Source organism: Aricia agestis, chromosome Z (assembly GCF_905147365.1).
Source record: "Aricia agestis chromosome Z, ilAriAges1.1, whole genome shotgun sequence".
NCBI classification, from domain to species: Eukaryota; Metazoa; Arthropoda; class Insecta; order Lepidoptera; family Lycaenidae; genus Aricia; species Aricia agestis.
The window spans coordinates 21,259,503-21,284,684 of record NC_056428.1 but is presented as its reverse complement, the minus strand read 5'-3'; the positions used below and the strand labels follow the sequence as shown (position 1 = coordinate 21,284,684).

Sequence of the window (25,182 nt, the reverse complement as noted above, 5' to 3'; positions counted from 1 at the left end):
TCAGCTGAAGATCTCGAGAATTCCCGTGTCGTGGATGGTTTATTTACACAACATTTAAAATCGTGATATAGATTACTATTAGACTATAACCTAGTCATCACTTTTTGTTTTACTTATCTACAACGAAAAAGGAGGGATGTTATACGGCTGATTTGTCTGTCTGTGTGTTTGTCTATAAAGAATTTAATACTTATTTATATTATTTTTTTAATATATTTCTAAATTACGGTAACATCTGATGCATTTATGATTCTGTTCCGCGTAAAGACGTACAGACCGACAGCTGAACCACTTTTAATTAATTGGTTATACGGTGTGAGCACACTTTTATATAAAGTAAGATTGTGTTACAAAAATTTAGCGAAAATTGTACAATAAACTAATAATAATATTATTATGTGTTATCGTAGTAGCGGCGCCATGTTTCATGTGAAATAAAACTTCTGTTATTAGGAAAATATTTTTATTTCATAAGATAATAAAACAAATAAAATTGATAAAAAAATGTTTAAATAGGAGAAAAGGTTCGGGGTATCTTCGTTGATTTACAGAAGAGTCCTTTTCTCACGTAGCTGTATCAGTGTGAGTGACACCATAAAGAACCGTAGTGACACCACGGCTGCCCGTCTGTCACTTTAGTGTTAAGAGCCAAACGTATGGCCTGATGAAAAACGATTACCATCGCCAATACCAGAAGTACCAAAAATTTGTTTAAGGAAGCACTCTTCTGTGGAATAACTGAAGATTATGATCCTCACTGCTCTAGTCATAGCTCAGTGTAGAGCTATTCTTCTTTTTCATGACTTAATGATAAAAACTCATTCTCTTTTCTATCTTTTAACGAGTCTTCTTACGTCAGAATTGCTTCTTCTTCGTTTCTACAAAGCTTAAAGCTTTATGTATTAGTGAGTTCATTACACTTAAATATTTCACAAAGAAGCGAAACAAAAAGAAGTGGTTTTTGTAATTAGAACAAAAAATAATAAAATACTTACATAGCTTTAAAAAATGAAAATGTAACTATGAAGAAAGATAACATTCGCGAATAACGTACTGAAAATTTCGCAGAGCAATATTGTAACAACACAAAAATATCCATAGAATACGCTGACGCAGATACAAATACACAAATTCGCAAGCAATGTCACAATCTACAAGCTGTTGAAAATAATTATGGTTTATGAAAAAAAAAAAAAAATTCAAATATGACTGACTGACCGAATATATATAACGTATAGTTAAAACTTAAAACAAACATTATTTTTCAACAGCTTATTATAAAACAAAACAACATAATAAGATTCAGTCGCAATAGATTCACAAAATATTGTAAATAAAATAATAATTTAAAACCATACTTACACATAAATTATCAAAATCTGGAATAACCGCTAGCTCGAACTTACAACAGTCTTCTATAAACAGAAAATGTTGATTTAGAATATTTTTTCTTTTCACATAAAGAATAATTAAAAGGAGCGTTGCGTACCGGAGTTTAAAACTGTTTCTATGACGGCGTCCATATCTGGAATATCACAAATATTTGAATCGTCAACGCAAGCGACCGCGGCGATGTCGGCATCGTTTCTAGATACCTTTGTCTCGTCGTCCGACAGCTCATCAGATGATCGTTTGCCAGCGATCATTAGCCTGCTGTTGCTGTCATCAACCTTGTACGTGCTGGGTCCCTCGTGAACAGCTTGCAGTCTGAATGCCGAAAGTTTGTCCTTTAGTATCGTGGTGCTGTCTCGTTTAAGGTCCGTAGGTCGGGGAGTGCCGGGTTTTTTAACTTTTGGCTTTTTATCTTTCTTATTCGTACTGAGGAGCTTGTATTTCCCCAGCTGTAGATTTTGGGGCCTCGTCTTTCGTCGTCGACTCAGTCCAGTAAATTGGGGGTCCGATAAGCTGCTCGAAGTGTCGTCTGGAACAAAAGAAAACGTTAGAACGGCCGCTTTTAATTTGCAAGTTTTACATATTTTTTTTTATTAAATAAGGGGGCAAACGAGCAAACGGGTCACCTGATGGTAAGCAACTACCGTCGCCCATGGACACTCGCAACATCAGAAGAGCTGCAGGTGCGTTGCCGGCCTTTTAAGAGGGTATACGCTCTTTTCTTGAAGGTTTGCAGGTCGTACCGGTCCGGAAATACTACTGGTGACAGTTCATTCCAGAGTTTTACAGTGCGCGGCAGAAAGTTACGCGAAAAACGCACTGTGAAAGACTGCCACTCATCAAGGTGATGAGGATGGTATGTTTTTCGCGTGGGACGATAGCGAAAAGTTGCAGGTGGTATGATTCCGAACAATTCCTCAGAGCACTCCCCGTGATACAACCGATAGAGGATGCAGAGTGAAGCAACATCTCGGCGTAATTCCAGGGGGTCCAAGCTGTTTGAAACACTATGGCAGTCAACAATTCGAGCAGCCCTTCGTTGGATACGATCCAGAGGGAGCAGTTGGTATTTTGGCGCCCCTGCCCAGAGATGAGAACAATATTCCATATGAGGCCGAACCTGCGCCTTGTAGAGTTGTAGGCGTTGGTCCGGACTGAAGTACTGTGTCGCTCTGTTAAGAACGCCAAGTTTCTTCGAGGCTAATTTGGCCTTACCCTCAAGATGATATCGGAACTGGACTTCGCTCGATATGTTGACGTCAAGTATCTCAATGCTAGGGGAGATGGTTAAAGATGTGCCCTCGAAACGAGGATAAACGACCATTGGTGACTTTTTAGTGGTGAACGCGCAGACTTGTGTCTTAGCGGGGTTGAATTTGACTAAGTTACGTCTACCCCATTCAGAGACCTTCTCCAATGAATTTTTTCGCGTGGGACGATAGCGAAAAGTTGCAGGTGGTATGATTCCGAACAATTCCTCAGAGCACTCCCCGTGATACAACCGATAGAGGATGCAGAGTGAAGCAACATCTCGGCGTAATTCCAGGGGGTCCAAGCTGTTTGAAACACTATGGCAGTCAACAATTCGAGCAGCCCTTCGTTGGATACGATCCAGAGGGAGCAGTTGGTATTTTGGCGCCCCTGCCCAGAGATGAGAACAATATTCCATATGAGGCCGAACCTGCGCCTTGTAGAGTTGTAGGCGTTGGTCCGGACTGAAGTACTGTGTCGCTCTGTTAAGAACGCCAAGTTTCTTCGAGGCTAATTTGGCCTTACCCTCAAGATGATATCGGAACTGGACTTCGCTCGATATGTTGACGTCAAGTATCTCAATGCTAGGGGAGATGGTTAAAGATGTGCCCTCGAAACGAGGATAAACGACCATTGGTGACTTTTTAGTGGTGAACGCGCAGACTTGTGTCTTAGCGGGGTTGAATTTGACTAAGTTACGTCTACCCCATTCAGAGACCTTCTCCAATGAATTCTCCACCTTAGACACAAGTTCGTTTCGACTCTCAGTGACATTTTGCCGAGAAATATTAGGGGAGCCGGTATATAAAGCATCACCTGTACTATCATCCGCATAGCAATGAATGCCTTTGGTTTGTAACATGTCATTGATATGCAGTATGAATAGAGTAGGCGATAGCACACAGCCCTGAGGGACACCAGCATTAACAGACTGAGTTTCCGAGCATTCGCCGTCAACTACGACCTTAATGCTTCTGTCTGCTAAGAAGACAGTCTGACAAGAAACTAGTGACCCACTTACATAATTTCTCGGGCAGCCCGTATGATGGAAGCTTTGATAGCAGCGCTTTATGCCAAACCCGATCGAAGGCCTTCGCAATGTCCAAACTAACAGCCAATGCCTCTCCCTTCGACTCAATTGCCTGAGCCCAACGATGAGTCAGGTATGCCAAGAGATCACCAGCCGAGCGACCCTTACGGAACCCATATTGTTTATCGCTTAGCAATCCCTGGCCGTCCAAGTATCGAAGAAGCTGGCTATTGATAATGGATTCCATTATCTTCGAGAAGAGAGAGGTTATAGCGATTGGTCTGTAGTTGGAAGGATTTGAGCGATCACCTTTTTTGGGGATCGGGTGCACCAAGGCTGTCTTCCAGTAAGCCGGGACTAGGAGAGCCGAAAAAGACGCGTCAAGACCGGAGCCAACTCTGGAGCACACTTTTTCAACACAATAGGCGGGATTCCGTCAGGCCCACTCGACTTTTGGATATCAAGAGAACAGAGGGCTTTTCGCACTGAGCGCTGATGAAACCGTATATCCGACATGATGCTCGTGCATCGCGGTATGGTCGGCGGTTTCTGCCCCCCGTCATCCAGGGTCGAGTTTGACGCAAAGAGCTTGCCCAGAAGATCGGCTTTGTCTTTTGCGTCCTGGGCCAACGATCCATTTCCTACGTGTAGGGATGGTAGGGTTGGCTTGCAGAAATTTCCTTCAATAGCTTTGGCCAGAGACCAGAATGCACGGGTTCCCGAGGGGAGGCGCTCAAGTCTCTTGCCAATTCTATTGATGTGCTGTTGCTTTGCCTGAGTAATCTCTTTCTTGAGGGACCTAGAGGCAAGGTTGTACTCCTTTTTATATGTGCTGGTATTTAAATCCCGAGCAGACACTGCGTTGGCCCAGGATTGGTAAGCCTCCTGCTTCCGGCGAGAAGCTTTTTTGAGGGATGAACCAAACCAGGGACGAAATCTGCCGCCAGTTGGCACTACAGAGGTCGGAATGAAAAGTTCCATCCCCTGCATCACCACATCAGCAACAGAGTTGGCAGTGTTGTCGAGATCATCCGGCGAGAAGCACACGTGCCCCCAAGGATAGGATGCAAAAAACGACCGCATCCCATCCCAGTCTGCTGACTTGTAGTGCCACACACGACGGTATTTAACAGCGCTCTGTCTTAACACCGTCGTAAGTAGCACAGAACTCCTAACAAGGCAATGATCCGATGAACCAAGTGGTGCGGTTACGGATATTTGGTAGCCGTCAGGATTTGAAGTCAGTAGGAGGGTCCAACAAGGAAGGATTCTGACCATCCACATCTGGGATTCGCGTAGGCGTAGTAACCAGTTGTGTCAAGTCGTTCGCAAGGGCAAAGTTGCAGACAGATCTCCCCGCGTGATCAGTTTTACTGGAATTGAGCCAGTCGGCGTGGTGGGCATTAAAGTCGCCAAGTGATTATGATCTCTGCGGATGGGATCTGCGGCTGCACAAAATCTGAAGCAGCTTGTAGGTGCTCCAAGAGTCGGTCCGTCTCGGGGTCACCACTATGGGACCTATATAGGCACGCATAGACGCGAGGGTGGTCGTCGCAATCTATGCGGAGCCACAAGTTTGATAGGTCCATGACCTCAAGATTGCTGAGGCGGCGAGAGCTGATATCATCTCTGATATACACACACACTCCATCTTTGGGTAGAAAGGAGTGCTCGAGGTATTACCCTGGGTGGGAAAGGTATGATGTGTCACTCGGAGATGATATCTGCGTCTCGGTTAAAAAGAGCAAAGCCGGCTTTTCCGTCTCAAGGTGGTAATGGACGGCATTAAGGTTGGAGTGTAATCCCCTGATATTACAAAAGTCCATGTTTAATATCGAGGGGGGTGCCTTTGTGTGTTTGCTCTTGCCCCGAGCAGATTGGAGCGCAGTTTTGCCCTCCCCAGAATACGAGGGGCAGCCTGGACGTCCACGTTCAGTTACAGGGGTTCCTAAGCATGGACGTCCAGAGAGGGATTCTCCAACGCAGTTGGTACCCTCCTGGGGTAACAAATTGTTTTTCAACTGCGGCATTTCTAGGGGGGTAGGGGATTGGGCCTCCGGTAAACTCACTCACTCGGCGAAACACAGCGCAAGCGCTGTTTCACGCCGGTTTTTTGTGAGGCCGTGGTATTTCTCCGGTCGAGCCGGCCCATTCGTGCCGAAGCATGGCTCTCCCACGGACAAATACATGTAATAATTCGTAGCGCACCAATGTCAGAATCGGTTTCCATGAGTTGGTATGCAGGTCCGGGTCCGGGCGACTTGCTGGGCCCTTGGCCAGCATCCCGCGTTTTTTCGTCTTTCTCCATCTTGCTCGGGTCGGGTAGATTCTTTATTACGCTATAGCTCTTTTTGATAGCGCAGACGATTCTATCGCGGCCGGGGGGGATGATCGCCAAGCGGCATAGTGATTGCGAATCGTCGGTCGGCTGTGGGGTCGAAAGATCTGTCACCAGATGAAGAATAACTTTTTGCAGCTGCCGCGGGTCTTCTATGGCTGGAGCCCCGTCACTTTGTTCCTCCTGAAAAGAAAATGAAGACTTCATATTTGCCGAGGTGTCGGGAACGGTATTCTAGAATAATTAATGATTCGTACCTCCGATGATTGTGATTTGTGATGATGATATTCGAATGATTTTTGATTTGGTGAAGTGTGATGTCACGGATGACGCTGAATATGAATCATGAAAATAATGGAGGATGAACTGAAAATATGAATAATTGACAACATTTCAAAATTTTAACATGGCTTTTTTATTATTTTATATGAAAGTAGACTTAAAATAAGGCGACACGTGTTTCTTGCTTTTTCAAAATTATGTTTTTATGATACCTAAAAAATAGATTTTAATCCTTCGTATTCTAAAGAGACGTAAGCGCCAAGTGACGTCATACTTACGTCTGAACGGTTAATTCCATTACACTTTAACAAAAGAAAAAATCTGTCAATGTAAGTTTGTTACGTTTATTATGACGTCTGTCAATGTCATCGTCAACCTGGAGGATAGGTAACCAATGAGGTAATGTTATTATTTAGAAATGTCAGTGTTGACAGGTGGTTGACAGTGACGTTTTTGTTTTTATGCTTCATGTTGTCTTTTTAAAACTATTTTACACCAGGCAAACAAACTGTATGATATTATGCCGTAAGTATGACGTCACAGCGTATTTTTCAGTTTTTATTTATTTTCTCAGTAAATAAGCAATATAAAATTTTTTTGAATATTTTTTTGATATCAGGAGAAGAAACTAAAGAAACGGTATTTTTTATTTTAAGGCTTAAAAATTTTGAAATGTTGTCAATTGTAACGATAATTCTAATGGTGAGAATGTTATCTGTTGCGCTGATCGTAATTATTATAATTGCTAAGTATTTTTCCATTGCGAGGATCGATTTAATAGAAAACATTTTAAGAACGTATAATAACAATGTAATGCAATAATTGTTCGATACAATAATGAAAATAATGTATTTTATTGTATGCTTAGGACAATTAGATGATCAACTAAATAATTGACGCGTACATTTTATGGTAATCAGTAATCAGAATAATAATATTATGTGCATAGCTATTTATTACTACAAACCATGCTTTGTGAGCTTTGTTGAGCTACACTTACAAAAACATTTGCTTAAGCATCTCAGACAAACATTTTTAATGCAAATTTTACAATTACTTTGACACAAAATTTTGAAGACAATTATATACTTATATTTACTTAATTTGAACCATTCACGAGTTGTCCATTTTTTCCGAGTATTTTTAAATTTGAAATGGACGCTGTTTTAACTATATTTACGGGATTTCGGACTACGATTGTGCCATTAGAATTGATAGACGACTAGTGTATGGCCTTATTTTTTAAATAATTTTCTATCGTAAAATATACTAACAAAACTTGATACTTTATATTTAAGAGTATTTTACTAAAACATGTTTGATATTTAGTAGGTATATAATACATTTATTTTTTCTACAAAACATAATATAGCTGTTTCAATCATAGAATAGTTACATGTAGGTATACAATCAAAGCATAAAAGCCCAAAAGCTCATTTGAATCTTAACTCTTTTAAGCAGACGGTGATAAATAAAATTAATTATTGGGCGTTGTTTTTTAGAATAATTATTTCTATTTTTGTTTTTTTGTTATGATTCCAACTTACTTAGTATAAACACCTTACGATGAAGATTTTATCATATTTTTAAGAATACAGCCTTTTTTCAACAACAATTGTTTGTGTTTAAATTAATCAAATTAATATTGTAAACAAGTATAATTATAATTAATAATACGATCGCTTCTAAGCATAATAAAACAAACAAAATCTAATCTAACAAAATCTACACCATAATTCGTAATATTATATTTGAGAATATCTTATTATATTATTATATAGCCGATATATATTATATTTGATAATATCTTATTATATTATTGATTATTATGTTTGTTAATAATACTATTTGTATCCGCCTTTTATGGGACAGAATTTTTTTTCGCGAACTAAAAACTCTTAGAATTTCTGAAGGATGTGAAATATGAGAATTGAGAAGAACGGAATGTAACAATGTAAAATAAACAGGAAAGTTTTTAAAATTTCTAATCGAAAAAATATTCGGTGCCCATGTAAACTATAAGTTATCTGTCCGTAGATAATTGCTTACAAGTTACAATCTTGTTGATTTTTTTAATAAAAAAAAACGGCTTAGTTTTTAATTTCCCCTACTTTCATCATACATTTTATCAAAACAATTTATTCATGACGGATATATTTCCACAAATTCATAATTTTCTTCTTGACGCCGTGATTCATTTAAATAAGGTTAGATTCTTAATTGCTCACCTGATGGTCAAAGTTTACCGACGGTAAGGCAAATCACATACCGGTCTTGGTTGAAGAAAATCATTTACTTGTAACCAAAATCTACTGTTGCTATGTAGTGGTGTTGCTGACACTCGCCGTGTTGTTGCCGAAACCCGCAGTGTTGTTGCCGAAACCCGTAGTGTTGTTGCCGGAACCCGCAGTGTTGTTACCGAAACCCGTAGTGTCGTATCCGAAAGTCGCTGTCCTTTTCCTGAGTTACTGTCATTTTCCTCGAAGTTCGCAACTTTAAGAGTTCGATGTTATGCGATTCCTCAATTCTTCGTCGTATTTAGAAAAGAGTATCTGCTTTTGTCATCTTTTATTGTAGTTGTAGGATTTTTCTCAAAGAATTTGTAAACTAGAACTTTTTTGTTTTCTTATTTTATAGGATTTTCCCTTTGCAGTATTATATTTTATCAGCTCCAAAGAGAAGGAAATTTCTACGAGTAGAAAGATAATGGTTCACTTTTATCTTCACTTCACTTAATATCGCCTAGGCGGGCCCCGCATGTAGTTAGCGCGATCCTTGTAACAAACGACGTAACACAAAAAAATTAAAAAAACGAACCCGAAAAAAATACAACTCCTCATCAAAACGAAATATTTCTTCTTCCACTTGCAGTTGTGTTTTTTGCACATCTCGAAAATTTATGCGCGTGAGATGATGATGGTAATGATGATGAAAAATGGGATGAAATTATTCCTAAGTTTTACCGGGAGACGACCGTTCGCGCGGAACCCAGAGTGACGTTTGAGCGCGGAAAGCTTGGATTTGGCCAAAGTGCATGTAGCTAGGAAGTAAATGGATGTATGCGTCTGAGGGTAGTTTGGAAAATTGCATCGTATCCCCAGTGCAGCAGGGTTGAGTTTTGTGAAATGGGGAAAAAAGTAATCAATGCACATTCGCTCATTGCACCCGGGCTGCCTGGATTTATAGGCGGAGTCTCCAGCTTATAGTTCTGTCCTGCGCACTGATCGCGATGCAACAAGCTAAGTACCAAAGCTTATTCAATGAATTTTTGCAGAGGCGACATAACTTTTCTTCTAAAAGTTCCATATTTTACGGAATGCACATAATCCTAATTTGTAAAAAAAAATATCCACAGCTGAACATATTATAACCTCCTCGTTTTTTGGAGGTCGGTTAATTAGGATAATATTATATATTTTACACAAGTACGAGTGAAGACTCCACGAGGAAAGTAAGCTTTGTTGGAAATCTTAAAAATTATATTTTTGTATTTTGTTGTCAACAACGGATTTAACACAAACGGATAGAAATAATTGTAAAATTACGACTGTGATTGTTTGTTCCAAATCTGATTAATCTTACACATAAAAGTTATCACTATAAAGTGACTCCCCTTGTTTTTCTCCTAGAATTTTCAAAAGAAACAATTTTTTGTTGCATAGCTCGCTTCTAAAATCTAAACATGAAACCAAATTCGCAAAGGTCAAATTTCGCTTACGCAGAATTATTAATAATCGACATTTGAGCATATTAAAAAATCGCAAAGCATAATAAAATAAGGCACCATTTAAATCCGTCCGCCTAAACGCTTGGTTTGGCGTGGTAACTACATAAATATAATAATAATATTATGTAGTTTAAATTAATCGACATACATTTGCTTGTGACGCATATACCTGCAGCATCCAGCACATAATACTAATATTACAATATAAACAATACAAACCTGAAAAAATATATTAATTTAGTACAGTGCTTCCAAAGTGATAATGCGCGTATAAATTTTCGTAATTTTTTGTTAACGGTCCTATTTACCGAGCGTCGGAAGACGTCGCTGCAAGCACTGTTTTAAACTTAACCTTAAGCAAAAAACTCTTTGCAGCGACGTAGAGGCGCCTAACGTTGCTTGGCCGTTACCATGGTAACGCCGCGATGGCTTCCCGGTGAGTTAAGCACTTATTGACGGACCGGCGACAGCGGACAGCCACCGGCTATATAATATAAATTACTTCTATTTCCTTTGAACAAGGTGCAGAATGCAAGTTTCATAGATTCGGGTGTTTTCGTGATTACGACAATAATTAGCGAAGATTTCCATGCGCATTATTAATTTGGGAGCACTGTACTCTTTCTTTAATGCCTACATCTAGCACTAAATAGTCTTTGACTGCAAGGTCAGTTAAATATCATTGAGTTCCCGGAAATTCAGCAAACGGGAAACGCCCACAACTAATCGTTAGAGAGAGATGCAGATACAGAGAGAGAGAGAGAGAAAATTCTAGGAATATTGCGCAATAATTTATTTAATAATAATAATTGTTAAATATATTTCCTTTATTTTTCAGCTACTAACTAGGTTTTACCTGCGACTTTGCCTCGAAGAAAGTTATTACAGTTTCCCAGGGAATCTATTTTTTTTAGGAACAAGCTACTTTTCCTAGCTATAAAGAGAATCATCGTAAAAATTGGGCTATCTCCTTTAGTTTTTATCTAGATTCAAATATAGCAAACAAATATTTTGGTACAATGTATTGGAATCTTAATTTTTTGCATTTGTTTAGTTTGTAATTAGTTATAACTTGTATTATTTGAGAGCCACTCTAATTTTCTTCTTGATCTTATCAATGTATGTACGGGACATACAAAAATCTTTAATAATAATCATCATTTTTTTATCGTATACTAGAAACCCTTTTTCATTTATATCACTCAATTTATTAAAGAAAACCGTATCAATATCCGTTGTGCAGTTTTGAAGTTTTAAACCACAAAAGCCGCTTTATTTTATGAAAAGACCACTATGTTTTATTATTTATACTATGACTTTACTAAAAAATAATGATAATAATATTATGTTGTGTCTAACACAAATCTATGGTCTTACTACTAAAATTTAAACACCTGTTGAGTTCAACAGTTTGTTGATTAGAGAAACATTCAGTAAAAATGGTCTCAAAACAACTGTTCAATTATTGATGTTTAAATCTTTTGTGGTAAGGCCGTTATAAAGCTTTTGCTTTTTTGACTAAACCCTTTTTATTTCTTTTGTTAAATGTTTGCATCAAAGAATCAAAAGTAAATGAAAACGTGAGTGGAATAACACAATAACTTACATTTTATAACATACAGACAATTATTTTTTTCTTTATAATTTGAACAAGCTACACATAAAATCCACAGTTTTTTTTTAATTTGAAATCATTTTTCCGGCCCTAGCCTCCATTTCTGTAAATAAACGGCATTTTTTTTACTTCACACTAGTTCTCCAAATTCAATCCATACTAATATTATAAATGCGAAAGTGTGTCTGTCTGTTTGTCTATTACCTCTTCACGCCTAAACCGCTGATTCGATTTTGCTGAAATTTGGTACGGATATACTTCGAGTCCCAAAAAAGGACATAGGATACTTTTTATCACGAAAAAATGTACGTTTCCCGCGCGATAAACGAATTTAGGCGCAACGGAGTTGCGGGGATCATAAGTGTTTAATATATTTAATTTAGACCTCCTAATCTTGCTTTAAACCTATTCCTTACCTTGATCTCCTCATCGCTGCCCGTATCCTCGCTGTTATTCATCATGAGCGTAAACTTCTTCTTCATGTTCTTGATCAGTCTCTTCCCTTCTGCTTCGTCGACCACGGTGTTGGTGCAGACGAAACTGGTGACAGCCTTCGAGGCTTGATCCACGTCCAATTGGCCGCACGTTCTCATGTATATGAACTGTCCGTTCTTCGTCATAAGCCGGTAGCAGGACTCACCGACAAGACGATTCTGGTCGTACACTGCAAATATATTTTTTATGTTATGACTAGATTTAAGGTGCCGGTTGGCAGCGGGCGACATGAAGCAACCGCAAGCGACGTGTCGCAGCGACACTACTGGTTTGTATGTATTTCTATGAAATTTCCTCGGCAGCTAGCGACACGAAGCTAGCGACACTTATTCGTAGTATTCAGCGACACCAGTCGTTCGTGACGACACGTCGTCTGCTGCAACTTCATGTAGCCGGCTCCAACTTGTACTTTTACTTACGTCCTAGATGACGCCCGCTACACCGTTGTGCGGAAGGTAGTTTATCACGCGGGAACCGTACATTTTTCCGGGATAAAAAGTAATATCGATTCCCTGGATTCAAAGTATCTCCATACAAAGTTTTAGAAAAATCTGTTCATCGGTTTGGGCGTGAAGAGGGTTGTTACCTTTTTACGCCCAAACCGATGTAAAGAGACATGTTTAAATTCTAGTTATGGTCATTTTTGTCTCATTTGAAACACAAAAATCTTATGGGGGTGAATAAAGCAAAAAAATAACATTGCTTTTCTTCCTTCACGTTTGTGCCCGTCTTTCAGATATTATAATGTAGTATAGATCTATGATTGATATGAAAATATGTGAAACAATTCGTAACTTATTTTCACTACAAAGTATAAAACAAAGTCGCTTTCTCTGTCTCTTTATCCCTTTTTGTATGAATGTGCCCGTTTTCACCAACAACACCTAAAATTTAGGTGTCCCTTAAGGCAATATAAGGTACTTTTTTTACGTCCGTGATAAGGGGCACCTAATGCAAGTTTTGTTCTTGATGAATTGACAACCCCGTAACTCTTAGGTGACGTACTCGTATAACACTACATAGTAAAACGAAGTCGTTTTTTCTGCCCTCATGTCCCTTTGTTCCCTTTCATTGCGGTTTTCTTTAATAGATGTGTTTCTCTTTAATAGTGATGAAAGAGGAAGATTTGTGATAAATATGTATATTTATAGAAGTTCGCTATTTTACAAGTAAAATATCAGACGGCCATTCTATAACAGATTCATTGCCAAGGCAACCGTCACCTAACGTCGTCGTCGGGGTCGTCCGACAGTATATATTATGTCTATGGGGTCGTCAATTCACCCCGTAAATTATAAACGTCACCTAATGGTTTGACGGATGAATCGCATAATAGGTTGTTTTGTTCAAAATATACGTCACCTAAGAGTTACGGGGTTGTCAATCCACCCCCTAAATTATTATGGTTTAGGTGTCACTTAAACGTCGGTGAAAACAAAACTGACGTTAGGTGCCCCTTATATTGGCTTAAGGGACACCTAAATTTTAGATGTTGGTGAAAACGAGCAAGAATTTCAAACTACGCAATGGATTTTGATGCGTTTTTTTAATAGATAGAGTGATTGAAGAGGGATGCGGGCCACGGGCAGTAATGAATATAAATCAAAACTACTGGATCGATTTTAATCATCTTTTCAGTGAGTGACATAGGCTATATTATGTTTTTTACCTGTATGAAGCCGGGGCGCGCACGAAGGGTTCCGTACCACTTAAGGGCAAAAATAGGAAAAAATTGTATTTTTTGTCAAGGCAACAAGCAAATATATTTAAGGGTTTATACTAAATAAACCCATAAATATATTTGCTTTAAATTTTATTATTAATTATTAAAGTACAAATACTAACTAATAAGTATTTTGAGAATATTTCAATTAGTGTCTACGTGTAGCCATTATTGATATAAAGCAAAAAAAAAACGCGTTTGTTGTATGAGAACCCCCATTAAATATTTGATTTTTTTTTAGTATTTGTTATTATAGCGGCAACATAAACAAATAATCGGAGAAAATTTCAACTCTCTAGCTGCTAACACAATTCTTAAGATGCAGCCTGGAGACAGACAGATGGACAGACAGGCGGACAGACATCGAAATCTTAGTAATGGGGTCCCGTTTTTACCGTTTGGGTACGGAACCCTAAAAATGAATTATAAGAACATCAATTTTGCTTCAGTGGCCCTCTTAATACAAGTCATAATATACAGTATATACAGTAGTACTATAGTGCCGTGCAGACACTAAAGCGCAGTAAGGCGCATTTTGGTGATTTTCCGTTTTTGATATATTCTAAATCTACATTTTTTTCTCTTTATTTCTGGCTTACTCACATTATCCTATGTTAAATGGAAGTATTTTATTTTTAACCATAAAGTTTTTTGAAAATGCAGTAACGACCACATTTTACCGCTAAAATGACATTATTGCTATATAAATCGCAGTAAAATCACTTGCTGCAAGATTTTTTTTTTGTGATTTTAGATTAAAACGCAGTAAATACAAATAAAATACTGTTTTTTAAATAGTTCCGTATACACACACAGTCACGTGAAAACCTAATTAAAACGCAGTATATGTTAACTCAATACAAACAGTTTTTACTGCATTTAATCAGTACTAGTGATTACTAATTAAAATGCAGTAACTGCATTTTAAAAAGTTAATTGCTATATTGATATAATCTATACTACTTACTAAAATGCAGTATTTGTATAGCATTCTTTGAAAGAGTTGTATGTATGCAATTCGTACAACTATCTTTTATAAAAAAGATATAAGTACTTGCAGGCTATTGTAAATCGTATTTTGATGTTCAATTATAATGATTATTATTGCATGGTGAGGTCAATATTAGATTTTACTATATCAAAAATGGTTAAAATGACGCCATATTAATTAACCATAAGTGTAATCGCTTAATTTTGGCCGATTATAATTTTTAAAAAATAAATTTTATTAGTTAAAAAAATATTTATTGCTTGACATGTTATAGAAAATATGTAGTTGTATTGAGCAGGAGTTCTTGGATAGATTTTAAAGTAAAAAGAGACGCTTAGATATTATACCATAAGATTATGTCCCTGTATTATAGCATAAGATACGCCCTGATAAGACTGATTATTTCGTAAACGTCTTGTTACTTATTAATTATATACCACTTATTTCTCAGTTCCACCATTTTATAGATTTTTGTTTTCCTTTCATTGCCAATTATGGACTGACTGTATAATGTAAGTGCTTAGTATTACTAATTCACATAAAAATGGTATTTTTTTTAAATATAGTACTAGGTATTTACAGTTTTAAGCATTATTTTAAAATAACGATGTTAACGTACTAAGAGGAGATAATGATTGTTAGTTTTTTATGCAAAAATGCAGATTTTTTAATAAATTTTTAGCTTAGAAACGAAGTTCAAATGAAAAACGCATCCTATTTGATTATTAAAAATAAAATTTTCATAATTAAATTATTATGCTGTTTTATTTGTATGCACTACTTCTTTTATGTTCCAGAACACAAAACAAACCAAAGTGCAGTAATGCACCTTTTTTACTGCGTTTTAATATGTAATTCTCGGTTTTTTTCTGTGCAGTAAAGGGGCTCTAAAAATATTAATGCCTGTAATAAATTATTCAGGAGGTTTTCAGGGCATTCTTTACGTTTAGGATTAAGTTTACGTTATTCCCTTTGAGATAAAGTTGAAAAAGAACGAAACAAATACATTTTAATATATTTTTTTACGTTTTTAAACTATAAATGCGTTTTTCTCCGAATCATGATTTTGCACTTACTGCGCTTTAGTGTCTGCACGGCAGTATACCGCTACAGTATTTTGAATCTTCGTTCAAGGTCTACGAAGATTAAAATATTTCTAATCTTCGTAGACCCTCTACGGCGTAGCAATATTTTGCTTATTCAAAAGAGTTACAGAATTAATAAAATCCGACCCGTGCATGATTGGTATCATTACTATACAAGAGGACTATGATGTTTATTTATACAACTATTTATACAGGGTGTTATAAAACTGAGTGATAATACTTTAGAGTGTGTATGGGTCCCCTATAATATAGAGATCGCTGTTAAAGTAGCAGCGCTGAAAGAGTAACTTTTTATTCACCTCTGTATGGGAAAATTATCAGCTAGTGTTAAATAAGTAAGTATTACGCAATTTGAGACTCTTTTTTGCATAAATGGAAGCTTTAGGACCAGGAAAATAATTTGAAATCAAATAATTTTTGTATCTATGTAGCTGCATTTATTAGGTACATACATGATGAATGAGGTAAGTTTTAAGGTTTACTTAAATTAAGATGGAAAAATAAGTACTTAAGTATAGGTCTACCAGAATCTGATGACAATTTTTGACAGCAGATTTTCAAAAAATATCCTTGATCATTGGATAAATTTTTAAATTTGCATGTATCACACACAGAATCAGCCGCTATAAGAAAAAAAGGATCAAAATGCTTTATTCCAATTACCCCGGTATTGCTAGAGTCAATTTATTTTCTCCCTTTTTTGCCATCAGATTCTGGTAGACCTATAATTATTACTCTTATGTTGTAAAATGTTAGTTACCCACTACATCCACTCATATTTTCAATCAAAAAACACGTTTATTTATTTTCCGAGTATACATTTAGGATTAATTTTATAACTTGCTTTTGTCACAAAATGAATACCTATTGGTATTAAACAGAATCTGTGATTCCATCAAAACCGGTCACACAAAGACTTCAAAGGACCCAATTTTGTTTCAGTGTCCCGATTGGGAATTTTGAAGCCTATATTGGACAATCCTTTAGGCCGGCCGCATACGCACGTTTTGCGTATTCGATTTCCTAATGAAAAATTTCTCTTTGAAATTCCGTGAGACTAGCGGAAACGTTCATTTTTAGGGTTCCGTACCCAAAGGGTAAAAATGGGACCCTGTTATTAGTAATAAGTAATAATAATATTACATATTAGCAATAACAACGGACAGACAACGGAGTCTTCGGACTTCATTGTCTGTCCGTCTGTCTCTAGGATGTATCTCAATAACCGCTATAGCTAGACTTCTGAAATTTTCACAGATATAAGTATTTCTGTTGCCGATATAACAAAAAATACTAAAAATAAAATAAATGTTTAAGGGGGACAATAATACAACAAATATGATTTTTTGGCCATTTTTTTTCTCCATGTCAATAATGGCAACAGGTAGACACTTGAAATTTTCACAAAAATCACAATTATATATTCAACCAGCGACCCGCCCAAGCTTCGCACGGGTATAAAATACATTATAGCCTATGTTACTGAAAAAATGATTAAAATCTATTCAGTAGTTTTCATTTTAAATAATTTATATTCATTACTACCCGTTTTTGGAAGTCGCTTAAATAATATTAAATTTAGTATGTAGTTGATACCGCTCCCGCGAGCGCCCCGCATTGGTAGCGCCCCCTTCGAAACGGGCGTAAATCGCAATATTTTAATTTCACCACAACTTCTAAACCAAACGTCCAATTTTAATCATTCAAAGACCAAATATAATCTACATAAACTGTACTTAGCGATGAAAAGATTATATTTTGATAAGAATTATTAGCATGAGTAAAATAAATGCGTTTATATGTAGTAAAAAAAATCAAGATTTTTAAATAAAAAAATGGTTGTTGTGCTTCACTTGAAATAGATAGGTATAGTATATCGCGGACATTTCTGTAGATATTTATAAGATCTACATTTACTTGGAACATTGTATAGTTCTATCTTTTATAGTTTAGGCAGCGTACGCAAAATAAGTAAATTTTCTGGTTGTTTCCGCAAAACTGAAATATTTTACGGAACCCTATATTTTCCAAAACAAAAAGTAGCCTATGTTACTCGTAAATAATGTAGCTTTCGAATGGTGAAAGAATAAAAAAGAAGAAAGAACAAACAAAGTTTACCTCTTTATAATATTAATATAGATAAAAATTAAAAACAAAATTTAAATGAAAGAAATATTTAAGGGGAATTCCATTCACAAAAAAACACAACATTGCCTGGAAGAAAGTGCTTCAAAGTAATAAGGTCGCCTTTGTGTACATGTCTGATTTATCATAATTGTTGTTTATATTACTTAAATTTTATTGTAATTTTTGTGCACAATAAAGTAGGTATATTAGTTTGTTCGTTTGCTTTTGGCCTATTTTTGCTCATTAACGGTACGCAACCCTTCGTGCACGAGTCCAAATCGCACTTGACCGATTTTTCTTTCGCTAACGCACTGGCTTGCACTCGAAACGTGCGTGTGTAATACGCCGTGTTCGGAAAAAAATTTATATTAGAAACTTCAATATGATTTTTAAACACTTATCCATAAATACCCCACACGCTACGCACACGCAGGTTAGATGAAAAAAAAATTTGTTGGTTATACTGGTTGATGTTCTGATGGTTGTTTTTTTTTAACATTTATGACGTATGAAAAGAAAACTACTTGCTAGATCTCGTTGAAACTAATTTTCGTTAGTAGTTTTTATCATATATATTTTGTTTAGACTTATCAGTTATCATGCCCCTACTTTAGAAGTTAGAGGGGGGGACACACATTTTACCACTTTGGAAGAGTCTCTCTCGCAAACTATTCAGGTTAGAAAAAAATTATATGAGGTACCTCAATACGATTTTTCATCTACTTACCAAGTTTCAATATATAGCTCTTATAGTTTCGGAGAAAAGTGGCTGTGACATACGGACGGATAGACTGACAGACATACAGACATGACGAATCTATAAAGGTTTCATTTTTTGCCATTTGGCTACGGAACTCTAAATAGCAAACCTATGTGCCAGTTAAGGGGGCGACTAAAGCAGAATAAAATATTATAAAAGATCATAATATTATAAGAATAATTCATTTTCATACTGGATAATAAGCTACGAATTGTTTAATTTTTAAACATAAATACTACATTATATTTGCGAGGGTTAATATTAGTGAATTCAAAATATCTTAAAATTTTCTTGATAGAAAAAATCACAAAGATGTATATTTTTACGAATATTTCATTTCTTTTCAAAACGGTGCATTCATCTTAGAGATTATTTTAATTTTCGTAAAATCTGATTTTTCGTCGTATGTATTTTTCTACTGATTCCATGCATTTGAATTTTCGAATACAGATAACGAATTCGGAAAACGTGTGTACGGCCAGCCTTACAGTGGGGGATTATTGTTAATAGACGAGGTAGTTATATATACTACTTATTTTACCAATGCAGGATTAACTGCAGCCGTTAGTAGTCTGTAAATTATTACAGACTATACTAACGGCTGCACTTTACATTACTCAACTCTAATTTAAGAGGAGTCCACACCGCCCTTTTTTCCATATAAACGTTGTCCCCTGTTTCCTCCCTGGATAATGCTAGTAGAGTTATAATTTTTTTCCTGAATATCTACGACCACTAATACAATGTCCCTATGTTTTCTTTTTTTTCATAATTTAATTATTAAATAAGATATGAACGTTCAAAAACCCAAAAAAATTTCCAGATTTTCCGCGGTGTTCAAAGGTCCAGAAAACAGATTTGGCTAGATTATACAAAAAAAGCAAAACATAGGAACACAGCTTAAGCCTTTTTTTAATCTTAAATGAAAAAAAGTACTTAGATCGGTTAAGTTTTGGAGAAGGAATCAGGGGACAATGAATCGTTGATTTTCTGGATTTTCTGCAGTTGTCTCTATCGCGTTCTGCGGTAGAGGCTCGAGGTAAGGGAGACAGCTATAGATATTACACGTACTTTTTTTTCATTTCTTTAGCCCCTGGTGTATCCTCTTAATCAAGACAGAAAACTTTTCTCTAAGTACGGCCGTTGATTGTTTATCGGAGATTCACTGTTTTCATTGTCTTCGACAGCTGTTGTTTATACTATAACGCTCGAGCATGTTGCGAAATCCGCTTTTGGGCTCCCCTACTATCCATACTAATATTATATAATATGTGAAAGTGTATTTGTCTGTCTGTCCGACTGTTACCTCTTCACGCCCTAACCGCTGAACCGATTTTGCTGAAATTTGATTTGGAGATACTTTAGGATCCCGGGAAAGGACATAGGATAATTTTATCTCGAAAAAATTAAACTTAAGAACACAACTAAAATTAAAAACGTTGGTTTTTTTTCTCCGTATAACCTAATCTACAAAACTAACTAGGTCTCCATGACGCGACGCTCGAGCATCATTAATGGCACTCTGGGCTCCCCTATTATAAAATACTATTATAAATAGGACTGGGTCTTTGTACTTCTTTTTCTAGATATAACCTGTTTTTCGAAAACGCCTCCGTGGTCTAGTGGTTAGAGCGTCGCTCTCGACTCCGGAGGTCGTGGGTTCGAATCCCGCGTTGGAAACATGTTATTTCCAAGTTTGGTTAGGACAATGCAGGCTGATCACCTGATTGTCTGACAAGTAATATGATCCATGCGTCGGATGGGCATGTAAAAAGTCGGTCCTGCGCCTGATCTCTCGCCAGTCGTGTCGGTCTTCCGTCCCACTGGGTTATGAGAGTAAAAGGAATAGAGAGTGCTCTTGTGTACTGCGCACACACTTGGGCACTATAAAATTACTCCTACGTACCTGGCCTGGTTTCAATGAAACCGGCCACCGTCACCGAAACCGGTGTGGGGAGTATTATTTTTCGAAAATATTTTAAAACTAGCCTTTTTAGGGTTCCGTTCGCAAATAAATATTTGGAGGCCCCCAACCCCATACAAAAACACAATTTTTTGATTACTTCCGCTCTATAACGGTACGGAACCCTTCGCGCGAGTCCGTCGCGCGTTTGGCCAATTTTAATCTTCAGTTCCTTTAGGGTTCCATCCCCAAAGGGTAAAAACGGGACCCTATTACTAAGGCTTCGTTGTCTGTCTGTCCGTCTGTCGATGTCTCCAGGCTGTATCTCAAAAATAAATTTTCACAGATTGTGTATTTCTGTTGCCGCTATAACAACTAATACTAAAAAACAAAATAAAATTAATAAATAAGGAGGGTTCCTATACAACGTGATTTTTTGCCTTTTTTACTCGATATCAATAATGGTAACAAGTAAGCACTTGAAATTTTCACAAAATCTTCAACTGTATTATGTGAACTGTAATAATTGATAAAAAATAAAAATAAAATAAATTATTTACTTAAGGGTAAAATTAAATAAAATATCCCATACATAAAACACAACTTTTTGCCTGCTTTCGCTCTATAGCGGTACGGAACCCTTTGTGCGCGAGTCCGACTCGCACTTGGCCGATTATTAAAAAAGCTTTTTTTCTTAACCACATAATTTACAAATTTACAAAATTTTCACATTCAGTCCTAGTAATTGACGGTTGTAAAAATAAAGTTGTTAAAGACTTGTCAAAATACTTTGATAAAAGATATAGAGAAGAATAGGTTCTTTTTATTTTTATCAAAGTATTTTAATGCGCGAAGAATAAGAAGAGGTTATACCTACCTAGGGATGGGTAAGCTCTGTAGTATTTACTCAGGCCAGAGTCGGTAAGACATAATATGTATCTTAATTAATTTTTACTGAGTATTTACTCAGTAAAATTTTATTAAGACATAATAATATGTATCTTAATTCATTTTTACTGAGTATTTACTCTGGTCTGAGTAAATACTACAGAGCTTACCCATCCCTAGACTTATACCTTTCCTAATAAAAAAAAATCCTTAATTAAAAGTAATTTACGGTCACAAACCTTAATTATGATCACGGTTTTAAACACTCATAAAGTTAATGTAAGAAAACTATTTTAGTATTTCAACAAACAATTTAAACACAAAAACCATAAAAATTACTCATTCACTGTTACTTCATTTAACGAATTGTTTCTTTATAATATTCTATAGGGACTCAATCTTTTTCCGAAGGACTCAGGGCTAGCCGAAAGGACGTTCGTTATATCCAAACCCTACAGTCAACTGACTGCCAAAAGGGCCCGACCCTATTCCTGTAGGCTGTGAGTCAGCGGTTCTCAAACTTTTTTCGTGGCGGAATTTAATATTTCAAGTGCCTACGTGAAGTCATTATTGATTGATACAGAGCAAAAAAGGTAAAAAATCGCGTTTGTTGTGTTTGGGTGGTTAAGGGGTGCTTAAAAACAAAATAATTGTTTTTAGTATTTGTTGATATAGCAACAACATAAAGCAATAAACCACAATCTGTGAAAGTTTCAGAAGTCTAGCTATATCCCTATAGCTAGACTTCTGAAACTTTCACAGACTTTTTTATTAATTACTAGCTGTCCCGGCAAACGTTGTTTTGCCATAAAATGACTTTCCCTGTTTTCCTGCTTTTCTCTTGAAATTTTTTCTGATTTTTTTTCTATAGACCTCACGGAGCCCAAGACCTTTCCAACGAATGCAAAACCGTGGAAATCGGTACGTGTTTTCTGGAGTTATAGCGTCAGGAAGGAAAACCATACAGTTAAAGATTTTGTGAAAATATCAAGTGCCTACTTGTTACGATTATTGATATCGAGTAAAAAAAGCAAAAAAAAAATGACGGTTGTTGTATGGGAACCTTCCTTATTTAATAATTTTATTTTGTTTTTAGTATTTTTTGTTATAGCAACAAGAGAAATACACAATCTGTAAAAATTTCAGAAGTCTAGCTATAGTGGTTATACAGATGCAGCCTGGAGACAGACAGACAGACGGACAGACAACGAAGACTATTTGGGAACGGTACCTGCTGGGAAAAACTGCATGCATTATTTAATTAGTTAATAATAAATTAGTTAGTTAATTAATATAAAATTCATATTCTATGATAACGTTTTGTGCAATAATTTTCTCTGCTGAGTGCATCATTAAAATAAGCTACGAATAATATAAGTGATCACAAACATTTAAAACCACGAAAATTGTTTAAATGACTCTTATGTCGAAGGGATACGGGTCCTGTCACAGGCAAAATAAATTTAAACGCGCGTAGGGGTGAAATTGCCTGTTGCCTAACTTAATTGACTACCCATACTTAATTAAAGAGAATGCAACATGAAAGATTTTATAGTTGTGTTTGATTTCATTATTCTGACATGAAATTTTGTGTATTTTATCGCTGTAAAATCCGAAAGTATACTTTGGTTCGAATATCAAAAACTTTTCGTTGTAATTTTATTACTCGAGAAAGGGCTCACCTATGCAATCCAAATGTTTAGGCTTTGTTCGGACTATTTAGTAGATGGTTTAAATATGTGAAGTTTGCATAAAATGGATCGAACGGTTGTTTATTTATCATATAATATAACATTTCACATTTTGCAGTTATGTGAAGTGTGTCGAGTGGTTCTTCATTTATGACATTTTTTGTAACAAATGAATTCATCTCGTTAACGAATGGCGGATCATTTTGCTGTGAAATTGAAAGTTTTTCAGGGGACAGTACCAGCAGGTTCCATTTTTAAAATTTCACTTTATACGTAGCGAAGCACGTACCGGGCCGCTTGTAAAGTATGAAATCTTGCGGCATAACATTATTTATACGTATAACGTAATCAATATTTCACACTTTGCTCTAATCGATTGTGACGAATTAGAAATTTTCTTTTGTACTTACATAATTACATAAATTTAACCGGAAAATTCCTTCGGGAAACGTACATTTGACGCGATAAGAATCTTCGAAATCCATTCCTATTCAACATCGGCAGGAAATTTCACCGGTAGGTTTCGCAATTCAAAAATAGACAAAAAAGAGACGGGTTGTGCCTACTCTAGAGGTACTATTATATATTCTGTGTCCAAACTAACGGAAAAACTGTATTTTCATAATAATCGGTCAAGTGCAAACTCGCGCACGAAGGGTTCTGTAGCGTTATATAGAGCGCAAATAGGGAAAAAATTTGTTTTTTGTATGGGAGCCCCCTTTATTATTTATTGTATTTTAATTTTATTATTTAATATTAAAGTACAAAAAGACAAAAAAATACGTTTGTTGTATGGGAGCCCCGTTAAATATTAATTTTATTTTGTTTTGAGTATTTGTTATTATTGCGGCACCTGAAATACATAATCTGTGAAAACTTCAGAAGTCTAGCTATAGCGGTTTTTGAGTAACAGCCTGGGGGCAGAAAAACAGACGGACAGACAGACGGATAGACATCGAAGTCTCATTAATAGGGTATCATTTTTACCCTTTGGGTACGGAACCCTAAAAAGATAAAACCGAGTTCAAAATTGTACGTATTCGAGAATTAAAACTCCCTATCTCCAAAACTACTGAATCGATATTGATGAAACTTGCACTGTTCCCTAAGTTGAACAATACAACAAAAAAATACTAAAATCGGAATGGTAGTTCCAGAGATATGCGAACACAAACATAAAAACATATTATATACAATTTTGAAATTTGGCACATATTTTGGTCAGACGCCGATATACACTAACATTTTAATTATTATGAACGAAAATTGGGCAGTTCTGATTTTTTGAAGTCGGTTTAAAAAGAGTATACATCTTCGCCGCTTGATAGTTATAGCAGGGGGTGATATTACACGTACTTCCTCTCTTTATACTGCAGCGGGAGTCAATCTAGCTTCGTTTTATGAATTGGTTGGTTTTGTAATTTTTTTGCGTCCTCGCGAAAAAGCTGCTGGCCGCTATTTTGCGAAATCACAAGCAATTGTAATTAATTGTATGTAACGATTTATTTAAATAGCGTACGCTATCGCTGTCATTTACATACGCCACTAAATCGAGCCTAAATCCTGACACGATTAAGAAAATCCCATCCAAAAAAGTGTACAACGCAAAAGATACTTATATTGAAAATTAGCGACCCGCCCCGGCGTCGCACGGGTATAAAATATACAGCCACTGAAAAAATGATTAAAATCGATAGCCTATGATCCTTCACGAGGTCTAGTTCTTATCTGTGCCAAATAACATAAAATTGCTCCAGTAGTTCGTGAGATAAGGCCTTTCAAATAATTTCCCCCGTTTTTTCCACATTTTCCTCTATTTCTTCGCTCTTATTAGTCTTAGCGTGATAAAATATAGTCTATAAT

General features: G+C 36.3%; 1 protein-coding gene across 2 annotated transcripts in view; it reads right to left on the bottom strand.

Moving 5' to 3' along the window:
* The window catches only part of LOC121738491 (aryl hydrocarbon receptor nuclear translocator-like protein 1), a 158,082-nt gene that overhangs the window by 2,964 nt on the left and 129,936 nt on the right, over positions 1 to 25,182 (bottom strand). Inside the window, exons 7-10 of one of the 2 annotated variants that reach the window (XM_042130571.1) lie at positions 12,052 to 12,299; positions 5,882 to 6,194; positions 1,490 to 1,921; positions 1,363 to 1,415 (exon numbers count right to left, since the gene is read on the bottom strand). In XM_042130571.1, coding sequence (XP_041986505.1) covers positions 1,363 to 1,415; positions 1,490 to 1,921; positions 5,882 to 6,194; positions 12,052 to 12,299 — 1,046 coding nt within the window. The remainder of the gene's footprint in view (positions 1 to 1,362; positions 1,416 to 1,489; positions 1,922 to 5,881; positions 6,195 to 12,051; positions 12,300 to 25,182) is intronic. The other variant, XM_042130572.1, reaches the window with a different exon arrangement.